General features: G+C 52.0%; 1 protein-coding gene across 1 annotated transcript in view; it reads left to right on the forward strand.

Moving 5' to 3' along the window:
* Positions 1-16,453, forward strand: part of DMBT1 (deleted in malignant brain tumors 1) — a 106,284-nt gene that overhangs the window by 38,929 nt on the left and 50,902 nt on the right. The window contains exons 14-25 of the mRNA XM_050803012.1: positions 1,792-2,115; positions 5,649-5,972; positions 7,371-7,400; positions 8,176-8,214; positions 8,972-9,295; positions 10,270-10,299; positions 11,197-11,229; positions 11,911-12,234; positions 13,213-13,242; positions 14,140-14,172; positions 14,854-15,177; positions 16,152-16,181. Of these exons, the coding sequence (XP_050658969.1) occupies positions 1,792-2,115; positions 5,649-5,972; positions 7,371-7,400; positions 8,176-8,214; positions 8,972-9,295; positions 10,270-10,299; positions 11,197-11,229; positions 11,911-12,234; positions 13,213-13,242; positions 14,140-14,172; positions 14,854-15,177; positions 16,152-16,181 (1,845 nt within the window). The remainder of the gene's footprint in view (positions 1-1,791; positions 2,116-5,648; positions 5,973-7,370; positions 7,401-8,175; positions 8,215-8,971; positions 9,296-10,269; positions 10,300-11,196; positions 11,230-11,910; positions 12,235-13,212; positions 13,243-14,139; positions 14,173-14,853; positions 15,178-16,151; positions 16,182-16,453) is intronic.

Below are 16,453 nucleotides of genomic sequence, written 5' to 3' on the forward strand. Positions count from 1 at the left end.
CATCCAAACTATAGCATGCTGGCTCTCCAGGGTTCTGCCTTTCCCCTACTGAAAGGTTTAAGTGAGGGTGAGGTGGATGCAGCACATATAGGCATTGGTGGAGGGATGGTCTCACTGGGAGGAGCCCAGAAGCAAAGGCTTATGCTGGGAAGGGAGGGTCTTCTGCTGAGGACCAATAAGGAGGCATCAGACTGGAAACACAAGGCTGGGAGTGCAGTTTTGTGACTGTCCATGACTGTCCATGTCTGGCCTGCTTGACTGCAATTCCCTCCAGAGCACTGCAGTGTCCTGCCTGTGCACCAGTCAGGTGTGGTGGTGGTGGGGTGGTGGCAATGTCCATGAGGCCTGCTGAGCAAAGCCTTGTTATGAATGCCTGTGGGCTGGGCTAGGAGATGACAGGCTGGATTTTTGCTGGAGTGCCTCTTCATACTTGCTGATGCAGGGACTACTAACATGTGCAAGGGAGAGGGTTGGTTTTGTGTCAACCTGATTGCTATGGGCAGACACAAAGTCCTTCAAACATCCCCAGATGCATCAGGGCCCCATCTACATCCAGAAAGGCAGAGGCCATGCTTGGGCAGGGAGAGAGATATTACATATTTCTGGTGCCTCCACTTGCTAGGAGACTTTATACTCCTTTGGGCAGCTCCCTGATCCTTCTAACACTTTAGCTCCAAAGGTCAGAGGCTCATCAATGGTGTCAGATATGCCCATTAGTCCATATGTCAGTGGATGGGGCAGGCAAACCCTTTGAACCTGAGAAGAGGATATCCCACACTTCAGAGGCTGGAGGGACCAGACTGGTCTCCAGTGAGGCCTGTGTCCCTTGCAGTGCTCACTGGGCTGAAGACATGGGCAGACACATGGGGAGCAAGTGACAGGAACCAGAAATTGAGTAGGTTTCATGATGCTTGCCATGTCCGGAGACTTTTCCTTTTGGAGCTTTTCACCCTCAAGTTTAATTCTAGCCTTTGTCTTTGTTGCAATTAAAGACCCGTTGCCGACCACCACCTTACCTGCATTGACAGTAGGTAAATAATCCTCTCAACCCTTCCTAGGGCTCGCTCTCTACCTCTGGACAAATGTTTTTTTCTGGAAAGGATAGGATGAGGGTCAAGGTGGGCCCCTGTGTTTTTCATGCCTTGTGTATTAGTGGGAGGAAGTTGGAGTCTCTGGGGAGCCAGTCCTGGTTCTGGTGTTGGAGGCTGGAGGGTGCTGGTGACCTGTCTCCCACGGGATCCTCTTCCAAGTATCAGGAAAGATCCTCATCCACGTGCTGAGGACAAGTCCTGGAGGACTCCCTACATCCTAATGGGACCTCGTTCCTGGCCCTCCGGCCATGCATTGCAGACCTGCAAGGGTGGGTGACAGTTCCTGTCCCTGCAGCTGTCTGGCCAAGGCCTTGCCATCCTTGGCAATTTGCCAGAAACCAGGGAGGACCACGTGGGTGCCACCTAACTCTTGAACATGGGGACAGCATGGGCCTGACCTCTGGAGCTGTGACACTCCATCCTGTGTGTGCCCAGAGTAGGGAGTAGGGCGCCTACTCCTGTCACCTCCACTGGGGTCACAGATGCTTCCCCAAAACTTGATCCTCCATAAACCCGGGCAGGATAGCGTATCACCTCTCCTTCCACTGTGATGAAGCTGAACCTCTGGTTGCAGTCATACTCAATCGTGACTGCCTGCCCAGGTGACTTTGGCATTAGGAAGTGCCCTGAGTGTGGAATGTGCCTTAGATCCTTGACCTCCTGATAGGAATGGATGAAGAGTTCTTGTGTTCCCCTGTAGGACCTGAATCCAGTTTGGCCCTGAGGCTGGTGAATGGAGGTGACAGGTGTCAGGGCCGAGTGGAGGTCCTATACCGAGGCTCCTGGGGCACCGTGTGTGATGACAGCTGGGACACCAATGATGCCAATGTGGTCTGCAGGCAGCTGGGCTGTGGCTGGGCCACATCAGCCCCAGGAAATGCCCGGTTTGGCCAGGGCTCAGGACCCATTGTCCTGGATGACGTGCGCTGCTCAGGCTACGAGTCCTACCTGTGGAACTGCCCCCACAATGGCTGGCTCTCCCACAACTGTGGCCATCATGAAGACGCTGGTGTCATCTGCTCAGGTGGGTCTCCAAGACTTTGGGTCTCCTCTCTTGGGGTAGATTTTGCTCAGGAAGCAAAGTCTTAATATGTTCCAATCTCCTCACTCAGAGCTTTTTCAACCTTTCCTGTATTTCTGATATCTCCTTAGCTCTCTCCTAGAAAACTGCATGAGTCCTTGCCACATTGCCAGGTTTTGAGGAGGTCAGAAAGGACAATGGGCCAAAGTGAAATAAGGGTCACACCTTTGTTCACCGAGGCAGCACAAGCAGAGGGAGAAGACGAAAGCACCAGGTCTTTGCCTTTTAGTGTGGCTGGAAAGGAATAGCTGGGGCCAGGTTGTTCATGAAGATAGAGGTTGATTTGGGTTGTGGCTTTGCAGGCTACATAGGAGCATGGTGCAGGCATCTGCTCAGTTTCTGCTGCGAGCCTCAGACTGCTTTTACGCCTGGCAGAAGGGGATGGGGAGCTGGCTTGGGCAGAGGTCACATGGTGAGGGAGGAAGCAAGAGAGAGCAAGAGGGAGGGCCCAGACTCTTTTCAACCACCAGCTCTTGCTAGGAACTAAGAGAAGAACTCATCCCTGACCAGGGAGGTCACTAAGTGATTCATGAAGGGTTGGCCTCCATGACCCAGACATGGGACATCAGGCCTCACCTGTATACTTGGGGATCCAATCCCAACATGAGTCTTGGAGGGGACAAGCATCCAAACTATAGCATGCTGGCTCTCCAGGGTTCTGCCTTTCCCCTACTGAAAGGTTTAGGTGAGGGTGAGGTGGATACAGCACATATAGGCATTGGTGGAGGGATGGTCTCACTGGGAGGAGCCCAGAAGCAAAGGCTCATGCTGGGAAGGGAGGGTCTTCTGTCGAGGACCAATAAGGAGGCATCAGACTGGAAGCACAAGGCTGGAAATGCAGTTTCGTGACTGTCCATGTCTGGCCTGGGTTTTGGGGGTGTGAGTGCTTGACTATAATTCCCTCCAGAGCACTGCAGTGTCTTGTGTGTGCACCAGTCAGGTGTAGGTCAGACAGTGCCCATAAGGCCTGCTGAGCAAAGCCTTGTTATGAATGCCTGTGGGCTGGGCTAGGAGATGACAGGCTGGATTTTTGCTGGAGTGGCCGCTTCATACTTGCTGATGCAGGGACTACTAACACGTGCAAGGGTGAGGGTTGGTTTTGTGTCTTCCTGATTGCTATGGGCAGACACAAAGTCCTTCAAACACCCCCAGATGCGTCAGGGCCCCATCTACATCCAGAAATGCAGAGGCCGTGCTCAGGCAGGGAGAGAGATATTATATATTTCTGGTGCCTCCACTTGCTAGGAGAATTTATACTCCTTTGGCAGCTCCCTGATCCTTCTAACACTTTAGCTCTAATGGTCGGAGGCTCAGCAATGGTGTCAGATGTGCCCATTAGTCCATGTGTATCGGGAGAACCTGCTCCCAATGTTTAATGTGGGTTCTTTTTATTTCCTAAGTGTCTCGGCTGGGTTGGGAAATAAAGGGAAAGAGCACAGAGAGAAATTTAAAGCTGGGTGTCCGGGGGAGACATCACATGTCGGCCGGATCCGTGATGTTCCCTGAGCCATAAAACCAGCAAGTTTTTATTAGCGATTTTCAAAAGGGGAGGGAGTGCACGAATAGGGTGTGGGTCACAGAGATCACATACTTCACAAGGTAATAAAATATCACAAAGCAAATGCAGGCAGGGCAAGATCACAGGACCACCGGATGAGGAGAAATTAAAATTGCTAATGAAGTTTCGGGCACGCATTGTCATTGATAACATCTTATCAGGAAACAGGGTTTGAGAGCAGACAACCTGTCTGACCACAAATTATTAGGCGGGAATTTTCCTCCACCTAATAAGCCTGGGAGCGCTACAGGAGTCCGGGGCTTATTTCATCCCTTTGGCTTCAACCACAAAAGACGGGAGGCCTTAAAAGGGGTCATCTATAAGCCTACCTTCAGGGCGCATTCTCTTTCTCAGGGATGTTCCTTGCTGAGAAAAAGAATTCAGCAATATTTCTCCTATTTGCTTATGAAAGAGGAGAAATATAGCTCTGTTCCGTCTGGCTCTCCGGCAGCCAGTTCAAAGTTACCTCTCTCGCTCCCTGAATCTCACTGTTATCCTGTTTTTTTTTTTTTTTTTTAAGATGCCCAGATTACATATTGTTCAAACACACATGCTCTACAAACAATTTGTGCAGTTGATACAATCCCAGGGTCCTGAGGTGACATTCATCCTCCTCAGTTTATGAAGAAGATGACAGGATTAAGAGATTAAACTGAAGACAGGAATCGGAAAACACAAGGGTATTGATTGGGGAAGTGATAAGTGTCCATGAAATCTTCACAATTTATGTTCAGAGATTACAGTAAAGACAGGTGTAAGAAATTATAAAAGCATTAATTTGGGGAACTAATAAATGTCCGTGAAATCTTCACAATTTATGTTCTTCTGCCGCAGCTTCAGCCGGTCCCTCTGTTCAGGGTCCCTGACTTCCTGCAACACATGTGTCAGTGGATGGGGCAGGCAAACCCAGAGGTCAGAGGGATCAGATTGGTCTCCAGTGAGGCCTGTGTCCCTTGCTGAGCTCACTGGGCTGAAGACTTGGGCAGACACATGGGGAGCAAGTGACAGGAACCAGAAATTGAGTAGTTTTCATGATGCTTGCCATGTCCGGAGACTTTTCCTTTTGGAGCTTTTCACCCTCAAGTTTAATTCTAGCCTTTGTCTTTGTTGCAATTAAAGACACGTTGCTGACCACCACCTTACCTGCATTGACAGTAGGTAAATAATCCTCTCAACCCTTCCTAGGGCTCGCTCTCTACCTCTGGGAAAATGTTTCTTCTGGAAAGGATAGGCTGAGGGTCAAGGTGGGCCCCTGTCTTTTTCATGTCCTTGTGCATTAGTGGGAGGAAGTTGGAGTCTCTGGGGAGCCAGTCCTGGTTCTGGTGTTGGAGGCTGGAGGGTGCTGGTGACCTGTCTCCCGTGGGATCCTCTTCCAAGTAGCAGGAAAGATCCTCATCCACGTGCTGAGGACAAGCCCTGGAGGACTCCCTACATCCTGATGGGACCTCGTTCCTGGCCCTCCGGCCATGCATTGCAGACCTGCAAGGGTGGGTGACAGTTCCTGTCCCTGCAGCTGTCTGGCCAAGGCCTTGCCATCCTTGGCAATTTGCCAGAAGCCAGGGAGGACCACGTGGGTGCCACCTAACTCTTGAACATGGGGACAGCATGGGCCTGACCTCTGGAGCTATGGCACTCATTCCTGTGTGTGCCCAGAGTAGCGAGTAGGGCACTATTCCTGTCACCTCCACTGGGGTCATAGGTGCTTCCTGAAAACTTGATCCTCCATAAACCCGGGCAGGATAGCATATCACCTCTCCTTCCACTGTGATGAAGCTGAACCTCTGGTTGCAGTCATACTCAATCGTGACTACTTGTCCAGGTGACCTTGGCCATTAGGAAGTGCCCTGAGTGTGGAATGTGCCTTAGATCCTTGACCTCCTGATAGGGATTGCTGAAGGGTTCTTGTGTTCCCCTGTAGGACCTGAATCCAGTTTGGCCCTGAGGCTGGTGAATGGAGGTGACAGGTGTCAGGGCCGAGTGGAGGTCCTATACCGAGGCTCCTGGGGCACCGTGTGTGACGACAGCTGGGACATCAATGATGCCAGTGTGGTCTGCAGGCAGCTGGGCTGTGGCTGGGCCACATCAGCCCCAGGAAATGCCCGGTTTGGCCAGGGCTCAGGACCCATTGTCCTGGATGATGTGCGCTGCTCAGGGGATGAGTCGTACCTGTGGAACTGCCCCCACAATGGCTGGCTCTCCCACAACTGTGGCCATAGTGAAGATGCTGGTGTCATCTGCTCAGGTGGGTCTCCAAGACTTTGAGTTTCCTCTCTTGGGGTAGATTTTGCTCAGGAAGTGAGGTCTTAATATATTCTAATCTCCTCACTCAGAGCTTTTTCAACCTTTCCTGTATTTCTGATATCTCCTTAGCTCTCTCCTAGGAAACTGCATGAGTCCTCGCCACATTACCAGATTTTGAGGAGTTCAGGGAGAAAAATGGGCCAAAGTGTAATAAGGGTCACGTCTTCGTTCACCTACTGAGGCAGCGCAAGCAGAGAGAGAAGAGGAAAGTGCTGGGTCTTTGCATTTTAGTGTGGCTGGAAAGGAATAGCTGGGGTCAGGCTGTTCATGAAGATAGTGGTTGATTTGGGTCGGGGCTTTGCAGGCTGCATAGAAGCATGATATCTGCTTGGCTTCTGTTGATGGCCTCAGGCTGCTTTAGTTCCTGGCAGAAGGAGATGGGGAGCTGTCCTGGGCAGAGGTCACATGGCCAGTAAAGGAAGCAAGAGAGGGCAAGAGGGAGGGCCCAGACTCTTCAACCACCAGCTCTTGCTAGGAACTAAGAGAAGAACTCACCCTTGACCAGAGAGGGCACTAAGTGATTCATAAAGCGTTGGCCTCCATGACCCAGACATGGCGCATCAGGCCTCACCTCTATACTTCGAGTTTCCAATCCCAAGATGAGTCTTGGATGGGACAAACATCCAATCTATAGCACGCTGTCTCTCCAAGGTTCCGCCTTTCCCCTACTGAAAGGTTTAGGTGACAGTGAGGTGGACGCAGCACATATAGGCGTTGGGGGAGGGTCGATCTCACTGGGAGGAGCCCAGAAGCAAAGGCTCATGCTGGGAAGGGAGGGTCTTCTGGTGAGGCCCAGTAAGCAGGCCTCAGACTGGAAACACAAGGCTTGGAATGCAGATCTGTGTCTGTCCATGTCTGGCCTGGGTTTTGGGAGTGTGAATGCTTGACTGCAATTCCCTCCAGAGAACTGCAGTGTCCTGCCTGTGCACTGGTCAGGTGTGGGGTGGGCAGTGCCCGTGAGACCTGCTGAGCAAAGCCTTGTTCTGAATGACTGTGGGCTGGGCTGGAAGATCATAGGCTGGATTTTTGCTAGAGTGGCCTCTTCATACTTGCTGACTCAGGGACTGCTAAGACATGCAAGGGAGAGAAGGTTGGTTTTGTGTCAACCTGATTACTATGGGCAGACACAAACTTAATCACTTTGGAGCTGGCAGTAGTGGCAGGATCTGCCCAGACATCTTCCAAGGAGCATCCTTGTGGGGACATGCATGGCAATGCCCCTCCCTCTTGATGGGGACCTAGCATAGACTGAACGCATGACCTGTTTAGCTCCTTCCACCTTTGTTCCAGTTTTGCCAGCTTCTGTGTAGTGCATCTGATCCGACCTCCTTTCTCACAGCCGCCCAGTCCCATTTGACGCCCAGGTCAGGTGATTCCCCAGTGTCCTTCCTTGGGATATCCCTTTTCTTTCTGCACAATTGTCCTTTTTCCCACTCTGCAGAGCCCTCCTTCTTATCTGTGGGTCATACTATTTTCCCTGCTCTGTAACTGAGACCCTAGCATGAAGCTTCTTAACCAGACATGGTTAAGAAGGTATGATCTTTCTAAGAATTGAGAGTGATTGCCAAAGTCTCCTGGGAAGGCAATGTCAGCTATAGCCTTAAACATGACTGTCCGTGGGCAAGCAATGTCAGTGCAGGCCTGATACCTCCATTCCTCACTCCTTCAAACACCCCCAGATGCGGCAGGGCCCCGTCTACCTCCAGAAAGGCAGAGGCCGTGCTCTGGCAGGGAGAGATATATTAGATATTTCTGGTGCCTCCACTTGCCAGGAGACTTTGTACTCCTTTGGGCAGCTCCCCGATCCTTCTAACATTTTAGTTTCAAGTGTGAGAGTCTCAGCAATGGTGTCCAATGTGCCCATCAGTCCATGTGTCTGTGGATGGGGCAGGTAAACCCTTTGTAGCTGAGAAGAGGATATTCCACACTTCAGAGGTAGGAGGGGATCGGACTGGTCTCCAGCGAGGCCTATGTCCCTGGCTGTGCTCCTTGAGCTACAGACTTGGGCAGACACCTGGGGAGCAAGTGGCAGGAACCAGAAATCGAGTAGTTTTCATGATGCTTGCCTTGCCCAGAGACCTTTCCTTTTGGAGTTTTTCACCCTCAACTTTAATTCTAGCCTTTGTCTTTGTTGCAATTTACAGACCTGTTGTCGACCAGCACCTTACCTGCATCGACAGTAGGTAAATAATCCTCTCACCCCTCCCTAGGGCTCACTCTCTACCTCTGGACAAATGTTTTGAATGAAAATGATAGGATGAGGGTCAAGGTGGGCCCTTCTCTGTTTCATGTCCCTGTGCATTGAGTGAGAGGAAGTTGGAGTCTCTGGGGAGCCAGTCCTGGGTCAGGTGTTAGAGGCTGGAGGGTGTTGGTGACCTGTCTCCTGTGGGACCCTGTTCCAAGTATCAGGAAATATCCTCATTCAGGTGCTCAGGACAAGCCCTGGAGGGCTCCCTACTCCTGGGACCTCATTCCTGGCCCTCTGGCCATGCATTGCAGACCTGCAAGGATGGGTGAGAATTTCTGTCCCTGCAGCTGACTGGCCAAGGCCTTGCCATCCCTGGTAATTTTCCAGAAGTCAGAGAGGACCACGTGGGTGCCACCAAAGTCTTCAACATGGGGACAGCATGGGCCTGGCCTCTGGAGCTGTGGCGCTCCATCCTGTGTGTGCTCAGAGTAGGGAGTGGGGCGTCCATTCCTGTCACCTCCACTGGGGTCACAGGTGCTTCCCCAAAACCTGAGACTCCACAAACCCAGGCAGAATAGGGTATCACCTCTCCTTCCACTGTGATGAAGCTGAACCTCTGGTTGCAGTCATGCTCAATCGTGACTGCTTGTCCAGGTGACCTTGGCCATTAGGAAGTGCCTGAGTATGGAATGCGCCTTAGATCCTTGACCTCATGGTAGGGATGGATGAAGGGTTCTTGTGTTCCCCTGTAGGATCTGAATCCAGTTTGGCCCTGAGGCTGGTGAATGGAAGTGACAGGTGTCAGGGCCGAGTGGAGGTCCTATTCCGAGGCTCCTGGGGCACTGTGTGTGATGACAGCTGGGACACCAGTGATGCCAATGTGGTCTGCAGGCAGCTGGGCTGTGGCTGGGCCACATCAGCCCCAGGAAATGCCTGGTTTGGCCAGGGCTCAGGACCCATTGTTCTGCATGATGTGCGCTGCTCAGGACACGAGTCCTACCTGTGGAGTTGCCCCCACAATGGCTGGCTCTCCCATAACTGTGGCCATCATGAAGACGCTGGTGTCATCTGCTCAGGTGGGCCTCCAAGACCTTGGGTTCCCTCTCTTAGACTGGAGTTTGCTTAGGAAGAAAATCCTAATTACATTGTGATCTCCTCACTCAAAGCTTCTTCTATGTTTCCCGTATTTATGCAGTCTTGTTAGCTCTCTGCTAAGAATCTGTATGAATTTCGCTATAGGGCCTGGTGTTCCTGTGGTCACTTAGGACAGGGGACCAAACTCAAACAACCCAGACTTTCTCCCTTTGTTGAGGCAGTGCAAGGAAGAGGCAGAAGAGAAAAGTGCTGGCTCCCCAGGGCTCCATTTCTCCCCTGCTGAGTAGCACTGGGTGAGGGTATCATGGACGCAGGACAGACAGCAAGGCAGGGGAGGAATCCTCTCGCTGCGAGGAACTTGGAACTAAAAATGCTTGTCTGGAAGTGGGTTCTCAGCTGCGACCCAGTAAGGACGTCTGCAAATAGAGGCTCAAGGGTTAGGAATGTAAATGTGTGTCTCTTCATGTCAGGCCTGGGTTGCGTGGGGTTGGAGTTCTTGACCTCAGCTCCTCTTAGAACGCTGCTGAGCATTGCCTGTGCCCCAGGTCTGGTGTGGGGAGGGCAGCCCACATGAGGCCGGCCAGGCATGGCCTTGTTATTGCCTCTGGTCCGGGCTGGAAGATCACACAAGGGATTTTGGCTGGAGTGGCTTCCTCAGCCTTGTTGACTCAGAAACGCCTAAGACATGCAAGGGAGAGGGTTGGTTTGGGGTTATCCTAGTTACCCTGGGCAGACACAAAGTTAATCACCTCAGAGCTGGCAATAGTGGACAGGATCTGCCTCGACCCCTTACACGGTGCATCTCTGTGGGGATGGCATGGCAATGTCCCTGCCTGTGTGATCGGAACTAGGATGGACTGAGTGTCACATTTGCCCATTTCTTTCCCTCCTCGTTCCAGTTTTGCAGACTTCTGTGTAACGTGCCTGATCTGACCTTCTCTTCTCTTTCTCACAGTTTTCCACTCCCAGTCGACACCCATTCCAGGTAAGTTTCCAGTGTCCTTCCTCAAAACGTCCCTTCTCTTTCTGCCCAATCACCCCTTCCCCACTCCACAGAGCTCTCCTGTTTCTGTCTGTGGATACTGTGGAGCATATTATTTCTACCCCCAACACCGGCTATGTAACTGAGACCCCAGCACAACGCTTTTTAAACACACGTCGGATTCAGGAGGCTTCTGTCTTCTTTTCAACCCCTCTCAGCTTAATGAAACAGTTTCAAACTGTCCCAGTGGACAGCCCTTACAGCTTCAGGAACTGGCCCATGTTTAATCAGCTTTGGTCCTTTTATATTCAGGACTCACGTATAGTTTCTGAAAATTGAGGGTGTCACCCCCTGAACTGTTCAAGGCATCGTCAGGGCAGGCTCAATACCCCCATCCATCGCTGCTGGAAAAATTCCAAGATTATGATGGGCCGCATTTGTATCCAGAAGATGCAGAGTTTGTGCTTGGGCAGGGAAAGGGATAATAAAGGTTTGTGGTGTCTCTGCTTAGCCAGAAACGTGATTCCTGATTGTCCCCTGGGAAGCCCCTGGTTCCCCTAACATTTTAGCTTCCAGTGTCCGAGCCTCAGCAATGGCGTCTGATATCCTAGTCAGTCCATGCATCAGCAGATGTGGGATGGCATGGTGGGGAGCATCCCCTAACACATAGAAAGATACCTCAGGATTAGAGAAATGGAGGGCTCAGTCTGGTCTCCAGCAGGACCTTTGCCCCTGGATGAGTTCACAGCAGAGGAGACCTGGGCAGACACATGGGAAGCAAGTGGCAGGAACAGGAAGTGGAATTGTTTCCAGTTTGATTCCCCCTCCCACGGAACCTTTTGTTCTGGGCCTTTTCCCTTCAAGTCTAATTCTGTCTTTTTTCTTTGTTGCAATTTACAGACACTTGGCTGACCTCACCTGCGTCAACAGCAGGTAAATAATCCTCTCACCCCTCCCTAGGGCTCACTATCTCTGGACATATTTTGTGTTTCAAACTGATAGGATGCGGCTCAAGGTGGGCCCCTCTCTTTCATGTCCCTGTGGGTTGCGTGGGAGGAAGGTGGAGTCTCTGGTGAGCCAGTCCTGGGTCTGATGTTGGAGGCTGGAGGCTGCTGGTGATCTGTCTCTCATGGGACCCTGTTCCAAGTGTTCGGGAATGATCCTCATCCAGGTGCTCAGGACAAGCACTGGAGGGCTCCCTAATCCTGTAGGGACGTCATTCCTGGCCTTCTGACCATGCACTGCAGACCTGCAAAAGTGCGTGAAAATTTCTATCCGTGCAGCTCTCTGGCCGTGGCCCCGCTATCCCTGGCAATTTGCCAGAAACCAGAGAGGACAGCATGGGTGCCACCAAACTCTTGAACATGGGGCCAGCATGGGCCTGCCCTCTGGAGCTGTGGAGCTCCATCCTGTGTGTGCCCAGAGTAGGGAGTGGGGATACCATTCCTGTCACCTCCACTGGGGTCACAGATGATTCCCCAAACTCTGAGCCTCCATAAACCCGGGCAGCATAGTACATCCCCTCTCCTTCCCCTGTGATAAAGCTGAACGTCTGGTAGCAGTAATATACAATCCCTGATAGGGATGGATGAGGGTTCTTGTGTTCCCCTGTAGGACCTGAATCCAGTTTGGCCCTGAGGCTGGTGAATGGAGGTGACAGGTGTCAGGGCCGAGTGGAGGTCCTATACCGAGGCTCCTGGGGCACTGTGTGTGATGACAGCTGGGACACCAATGATGCCAGTGTGGTCTGCAGGCAGCTGGGCTGTGGCTGGGCCACATCAGCCCCAGGAAATGCCCGGTTTGGCCAGGGCTCAGGACCCATTGTCCTGGATGACATGCGCTGCTCAGGGCACGAGTCCTACCTGTGGAACTGTCCCCACAGAGGCTGGCTCTCCCACAACTGTGGCCATCATGAAGACGCTGGTGTCATTTGCTCGGGTGGGCCTTCATTCAAGACCTTGGGCTCCCACTCTTAAGTTCCAGTTTGCTCGGGAAGAAAATCCTAATTACATTGTGATCTCCTCACTCAAAGCTTCTTCTATGTTTCCCGTATTTATGCAGTCTTGTTAGCTCTCTGCTAAGAATCTGTATGAATTTCGCTATAGGGCCTGGTGTTCCTGTGGTCACTTAGGACAGGGGACCAAACTCAAACAACCCAGACTTTCTCCCTTTGTTGAGGCAGTGCAAGGAAGAGGCAGAAGAGAAAAGTGCTGGCTCCCCAGGGCCCCCTTTCTCCCCTGCTGAGTAGCACTGGGTGAGGGTATCATGGACGCAGGACAGACAGCAAGGCAGGGGAGGAATCCTCTCGCTGCGAGGAACTTGGAACTAAAAATGCTTGTCTGGAAGTGGGTTCTCAGCTGAGACCCATTGAGGACGTCTGCAAATAGAGGCTCAAGGGTTAGGAATGTAAATGTGTGTCTCTTCATGTCAGGCCTGGGTTGTGTGGGGTTGGAGTTCTTGACCTCAGCTCCTCTTAGAACGCTGCTGAGCATTGCCTGTGCCCCAGGTCTGGTGTGGGGAGGGCAGCCCACATGAGGCCGGCCAGGCATGGCCTTGTTATTGCCTCTGGTCCGGGCTGGAAGATCACACAAGGGATTTTGGCTGGAGTGGCTTCCTCAGCCTTGTTGACTCAGAAATGCCTAAGACGTGCAAGGGAGAGGGTGGGTTTGGGGTCATCCTGGTTACCCTGGGCAGACACAAAGTTAATCACCTCAGAGCTGGCAATAGTGGACAGGATCTGCCTCGACCCTTTACACGGTGCATCTCTGTGGGGATGGCATGGCAATGTCCCTGCCTGTGTGATCGGAACTAGGATGGACTGAGTGTCACACTTGCCCATTTCTTTCCCTCCTCGTTCCAGTTTTGCAGACTTCTGTGTAACGTGCCTGATCTGACCTTCTCTTCTCTTTCTCACAGTTTCCCAGTCCGAGTCGACACACGGTCCAGGTAAGTTTCCAGTGTCCTTCCTCAAAACGTCCCTTCTCTTTCTGCTCAATCACCCCTTCCCCACTCCACAGAGCTCTCCTGTTTCTGTCTGTGGATACTGTGGAGCATATTATTTCTACCCCCAACACCGGCTATGTAACTGAGACCCCAGCACAACGCTTTTTAAACACACATAGGATTCAGGAGGCTTCTGTCTTCTTTTCAACCCCTCTCACCTTAATGAAACAGTTTCAAACTGTCCCAGTGGACAGCCCTTACAGGTTCAGGAATTGGCCTGTGTTTAATCAGCTTTGGTCCTTTTATATTCAGGACTCACATATAGTTTCTGAAAATTGATGGTGTCACCTTCTGAACTGTTCAAGGCATCGTCAGGGCAGGATCAATACCCCCATCCATCGCTGCTGGAAAAATTCCAAGATTATGATGGGCCGCATTTGTATCCAAAATAGGCAGAGTTTGTGCTGGGGCAGGGAAAGGGATAATAAAGGTTTGTGGTGTCTCTGCTTAGCCAGAAACGTGATTCCTGATTGTCCCCTGGGAAGCCCCTGGTTCCCCTAACATTTTAGCTTCCAGTGTCCGAGCCTCAGCAATGGCGTCTGATATCCTAGTCAGTCCATGCATCAGCAGATGTGGGATGGCATGGTGGGGAGCATCCCCTAACACATAGAAAGATACCTCAGGATTAGAGAAATGGAGGGCTCAGTCTGGTCTCCAGCAGGACCTTTGCCCCTGGATGAGTTCACAGCAGAGGAGACCTGGGCAGACACATGGGAAGCAAGTGGCAGGAACAGGAAGTGGAATTGTTTCCAGTTTGATTCCCCCTCCCACGGAACCTTTTGTTCTGGGCCTTTTCCCTTCAAGCCTAATTGTGTCTTTTTTCTTTGTTGCAATTTACAGACACTTGGCTGACCTCACCTGGGTCAACAGCAGGTAAATAATCCTCTCACCCCTCCCTAGGGCTCACTATCTCTGGACATATTTTGTGTTTCAAACTGATAGGATGCGGCTCAAGGTGGGCCCATCTCTTTCATGTCCCTGTGGGTTGCGTGGGAGGAAGGTGGAGTCTCTGGTGAGCGAGTCCTGGGTCTGATGTTGGAGGCTGGAGGCTGCTGGTGATCTGTCTCTCATGGGACCCTGTTCCAAGTGTTCGGGAATGATCCTCATCCAGGTGCTCAGGACAAGCACTGGAGGGCTCCCTAATACTGTAGGGACCTCATTCCTGGCCTTCTGACCATGCACTGCAGACCTGCAAAAGTGCGTGAAAATTTCTATCCGTGCAGCTCTCTGGCCATGGCCCCGCTATCCCTGGCAATTTGCCAGAAACCAGAGAGGACAGCATGGGTGCCACCAAACTCTTGAGCATGGGGCCAGCATGGGCCTGCCCTCTGGAGCTGTGGAGCTCCATCCTGTGTGTGCCCAGAGTAGGGAGTGGGGATACCATTCCTGTCACCTCCACTGGGGTCACAGATGATTCCCCAAACTCTGAGCCTCCATAAACCCGGGCAGCATAGTACATCCCCTCTCCTTCCCCTGTGATAAAGCTGAACGTCTGGTAGCAGTAATATACAATCCCTGATAGGGATGGATGAGGGTTCTTGTGTTCCCCTGTAGGATCTGAATCCAGTTTGGCCCTGAGGCTGGTGAATGGAGGTGACAGGTGTCAGGGCCGAGTGGAGGTCCTATACCGAGGCTCCTGGGGCACCGTGTGTGATAATTACTGGGACACCAATGATGCCAATGTGGTCTGCAGGCAGCTGGGCTGTGGCTGGGCCACGTCAGCCCCAGGAAATGCCCGGTTTGGCCAGGGCTCAGGACCCATTGTCCTGGATGACATGCGCTGCTCAGGGCAGGAGTCCTACCTGTGGAACTGTCCCCACAGAGGCTGGCTCTCCCACAACTGTGGCCATCATGAAGACGCTGGTGTCATTTGCTCCGGTGGGCTTTCAAGACCTTGGGCTCCCACTGTTAAGTTCCAGTTTGCTCGGGAAGAAAATCCTAATTACATTGTGATCTCCTCACTCAAAGCTTCTTCTATGTTTCCCGTATTTATGCAGTCTTGTTAGCTCTCTGCTAAGAATCTGTATGAATTTCGCTATAGGGCCTGGTGTTCCTGTGGTCACTTAGGACAGGGGACCAAACTCAAACAACCCAGACTTTCTCCCTTTGTTGAGGCAGTGCAAGGAAGAGGCAGAAGAGAAAAGTGCTGGCTCCCCAGGGTTCCATTTCTCCCCTGCTGAGTAGCACTGGGTGAGGGTATCATGGACGCAGGACAGACAGCAAGGCAGGGGAGGAATCCTCTCGCTGCGAGGAACTTGGAACTAAAAATGCTTGTCTGGAAGTGGGTTCTCAGCTGAGACCCATTGAGGATGTCTGCAAATAGAGGCTCAAGGGTTAGGAATGTAAATGTGTGTCTCTTCATGTCAGGCCTGGGTTGTGTGGGGTTGGAGTTCTTGACCTCAGCTCCTCTTAGAACGCTGCTGAGCATTGCCTGTGCCCCAGGTCTGGTGTGGGGAGGGCAGCCCACATGAGGCCGGCCAGGCATGGCCTTGTTATTGCCTCTGGTCCGGGCTGGAAGATCACGCAAGGGATTTTGGCTGGAGTGGCTTCCTCAGCCTTGTTGACTCAGAAATGCCTAAGACATGCAAGGGAGAGGGTGGGTTTGGGGTCATCCTGGTTACCCTGGGCAGACACAAAGTTAATCACCTCAGAGCTGGCAATAGTGGACAGGATCTGCCTCGACCCTTTACACGGTGCATCTCTGTGGGGATGGCATGGCAATGTCCCTGCCTGTGTGATCGGAACTAGGATGGACTGAGTGTCACATTTGCCCATTTCTTTCCCTCCTCATTCCAGTTTTGCAGACTTCTGTGTAACGTGCCTGATCTGACCTTCTCTTCTCTTTCTCACAGTTTCCCAGTCCGAGTCGACACCCGGTCCAGGTAAGTTTCCAGTGTCCTTCCTCAAAACGTCCCTTCTCTTTCTGCCCAATCACCCCTTCCCCACTCCACAGAGCTCTCCTGTTTCTGTCTGTGGATACTGTGGAGCATATTATTTCTACCCCCAACACCGGCTATGTAACTGAGACCCCAGCACAACGCTTTTTAAACACACGTCAGATTCAGGAGGCTTCTGTCTTCTCAACTTTTTCAACCCCTCTCACCTTAATGAAACAGTTTCAAACTGTCCCAGTGGACAGCCCTTACAGGTTCAG

This window comes from Macaca thibetana, chromosome 9, assembly GCF_024542745.1.
Source record: "Macaca thibetana thibetana isolate TM-01 chromosome 9, ASM2454274v1, whole genome shotgun sequence".
Lineage (NCBI taxonomy): Eukaryota > Metazoa > Chordata > Mammalia > Primates > Cercopithecidae > Macaca > Macaca thibetana.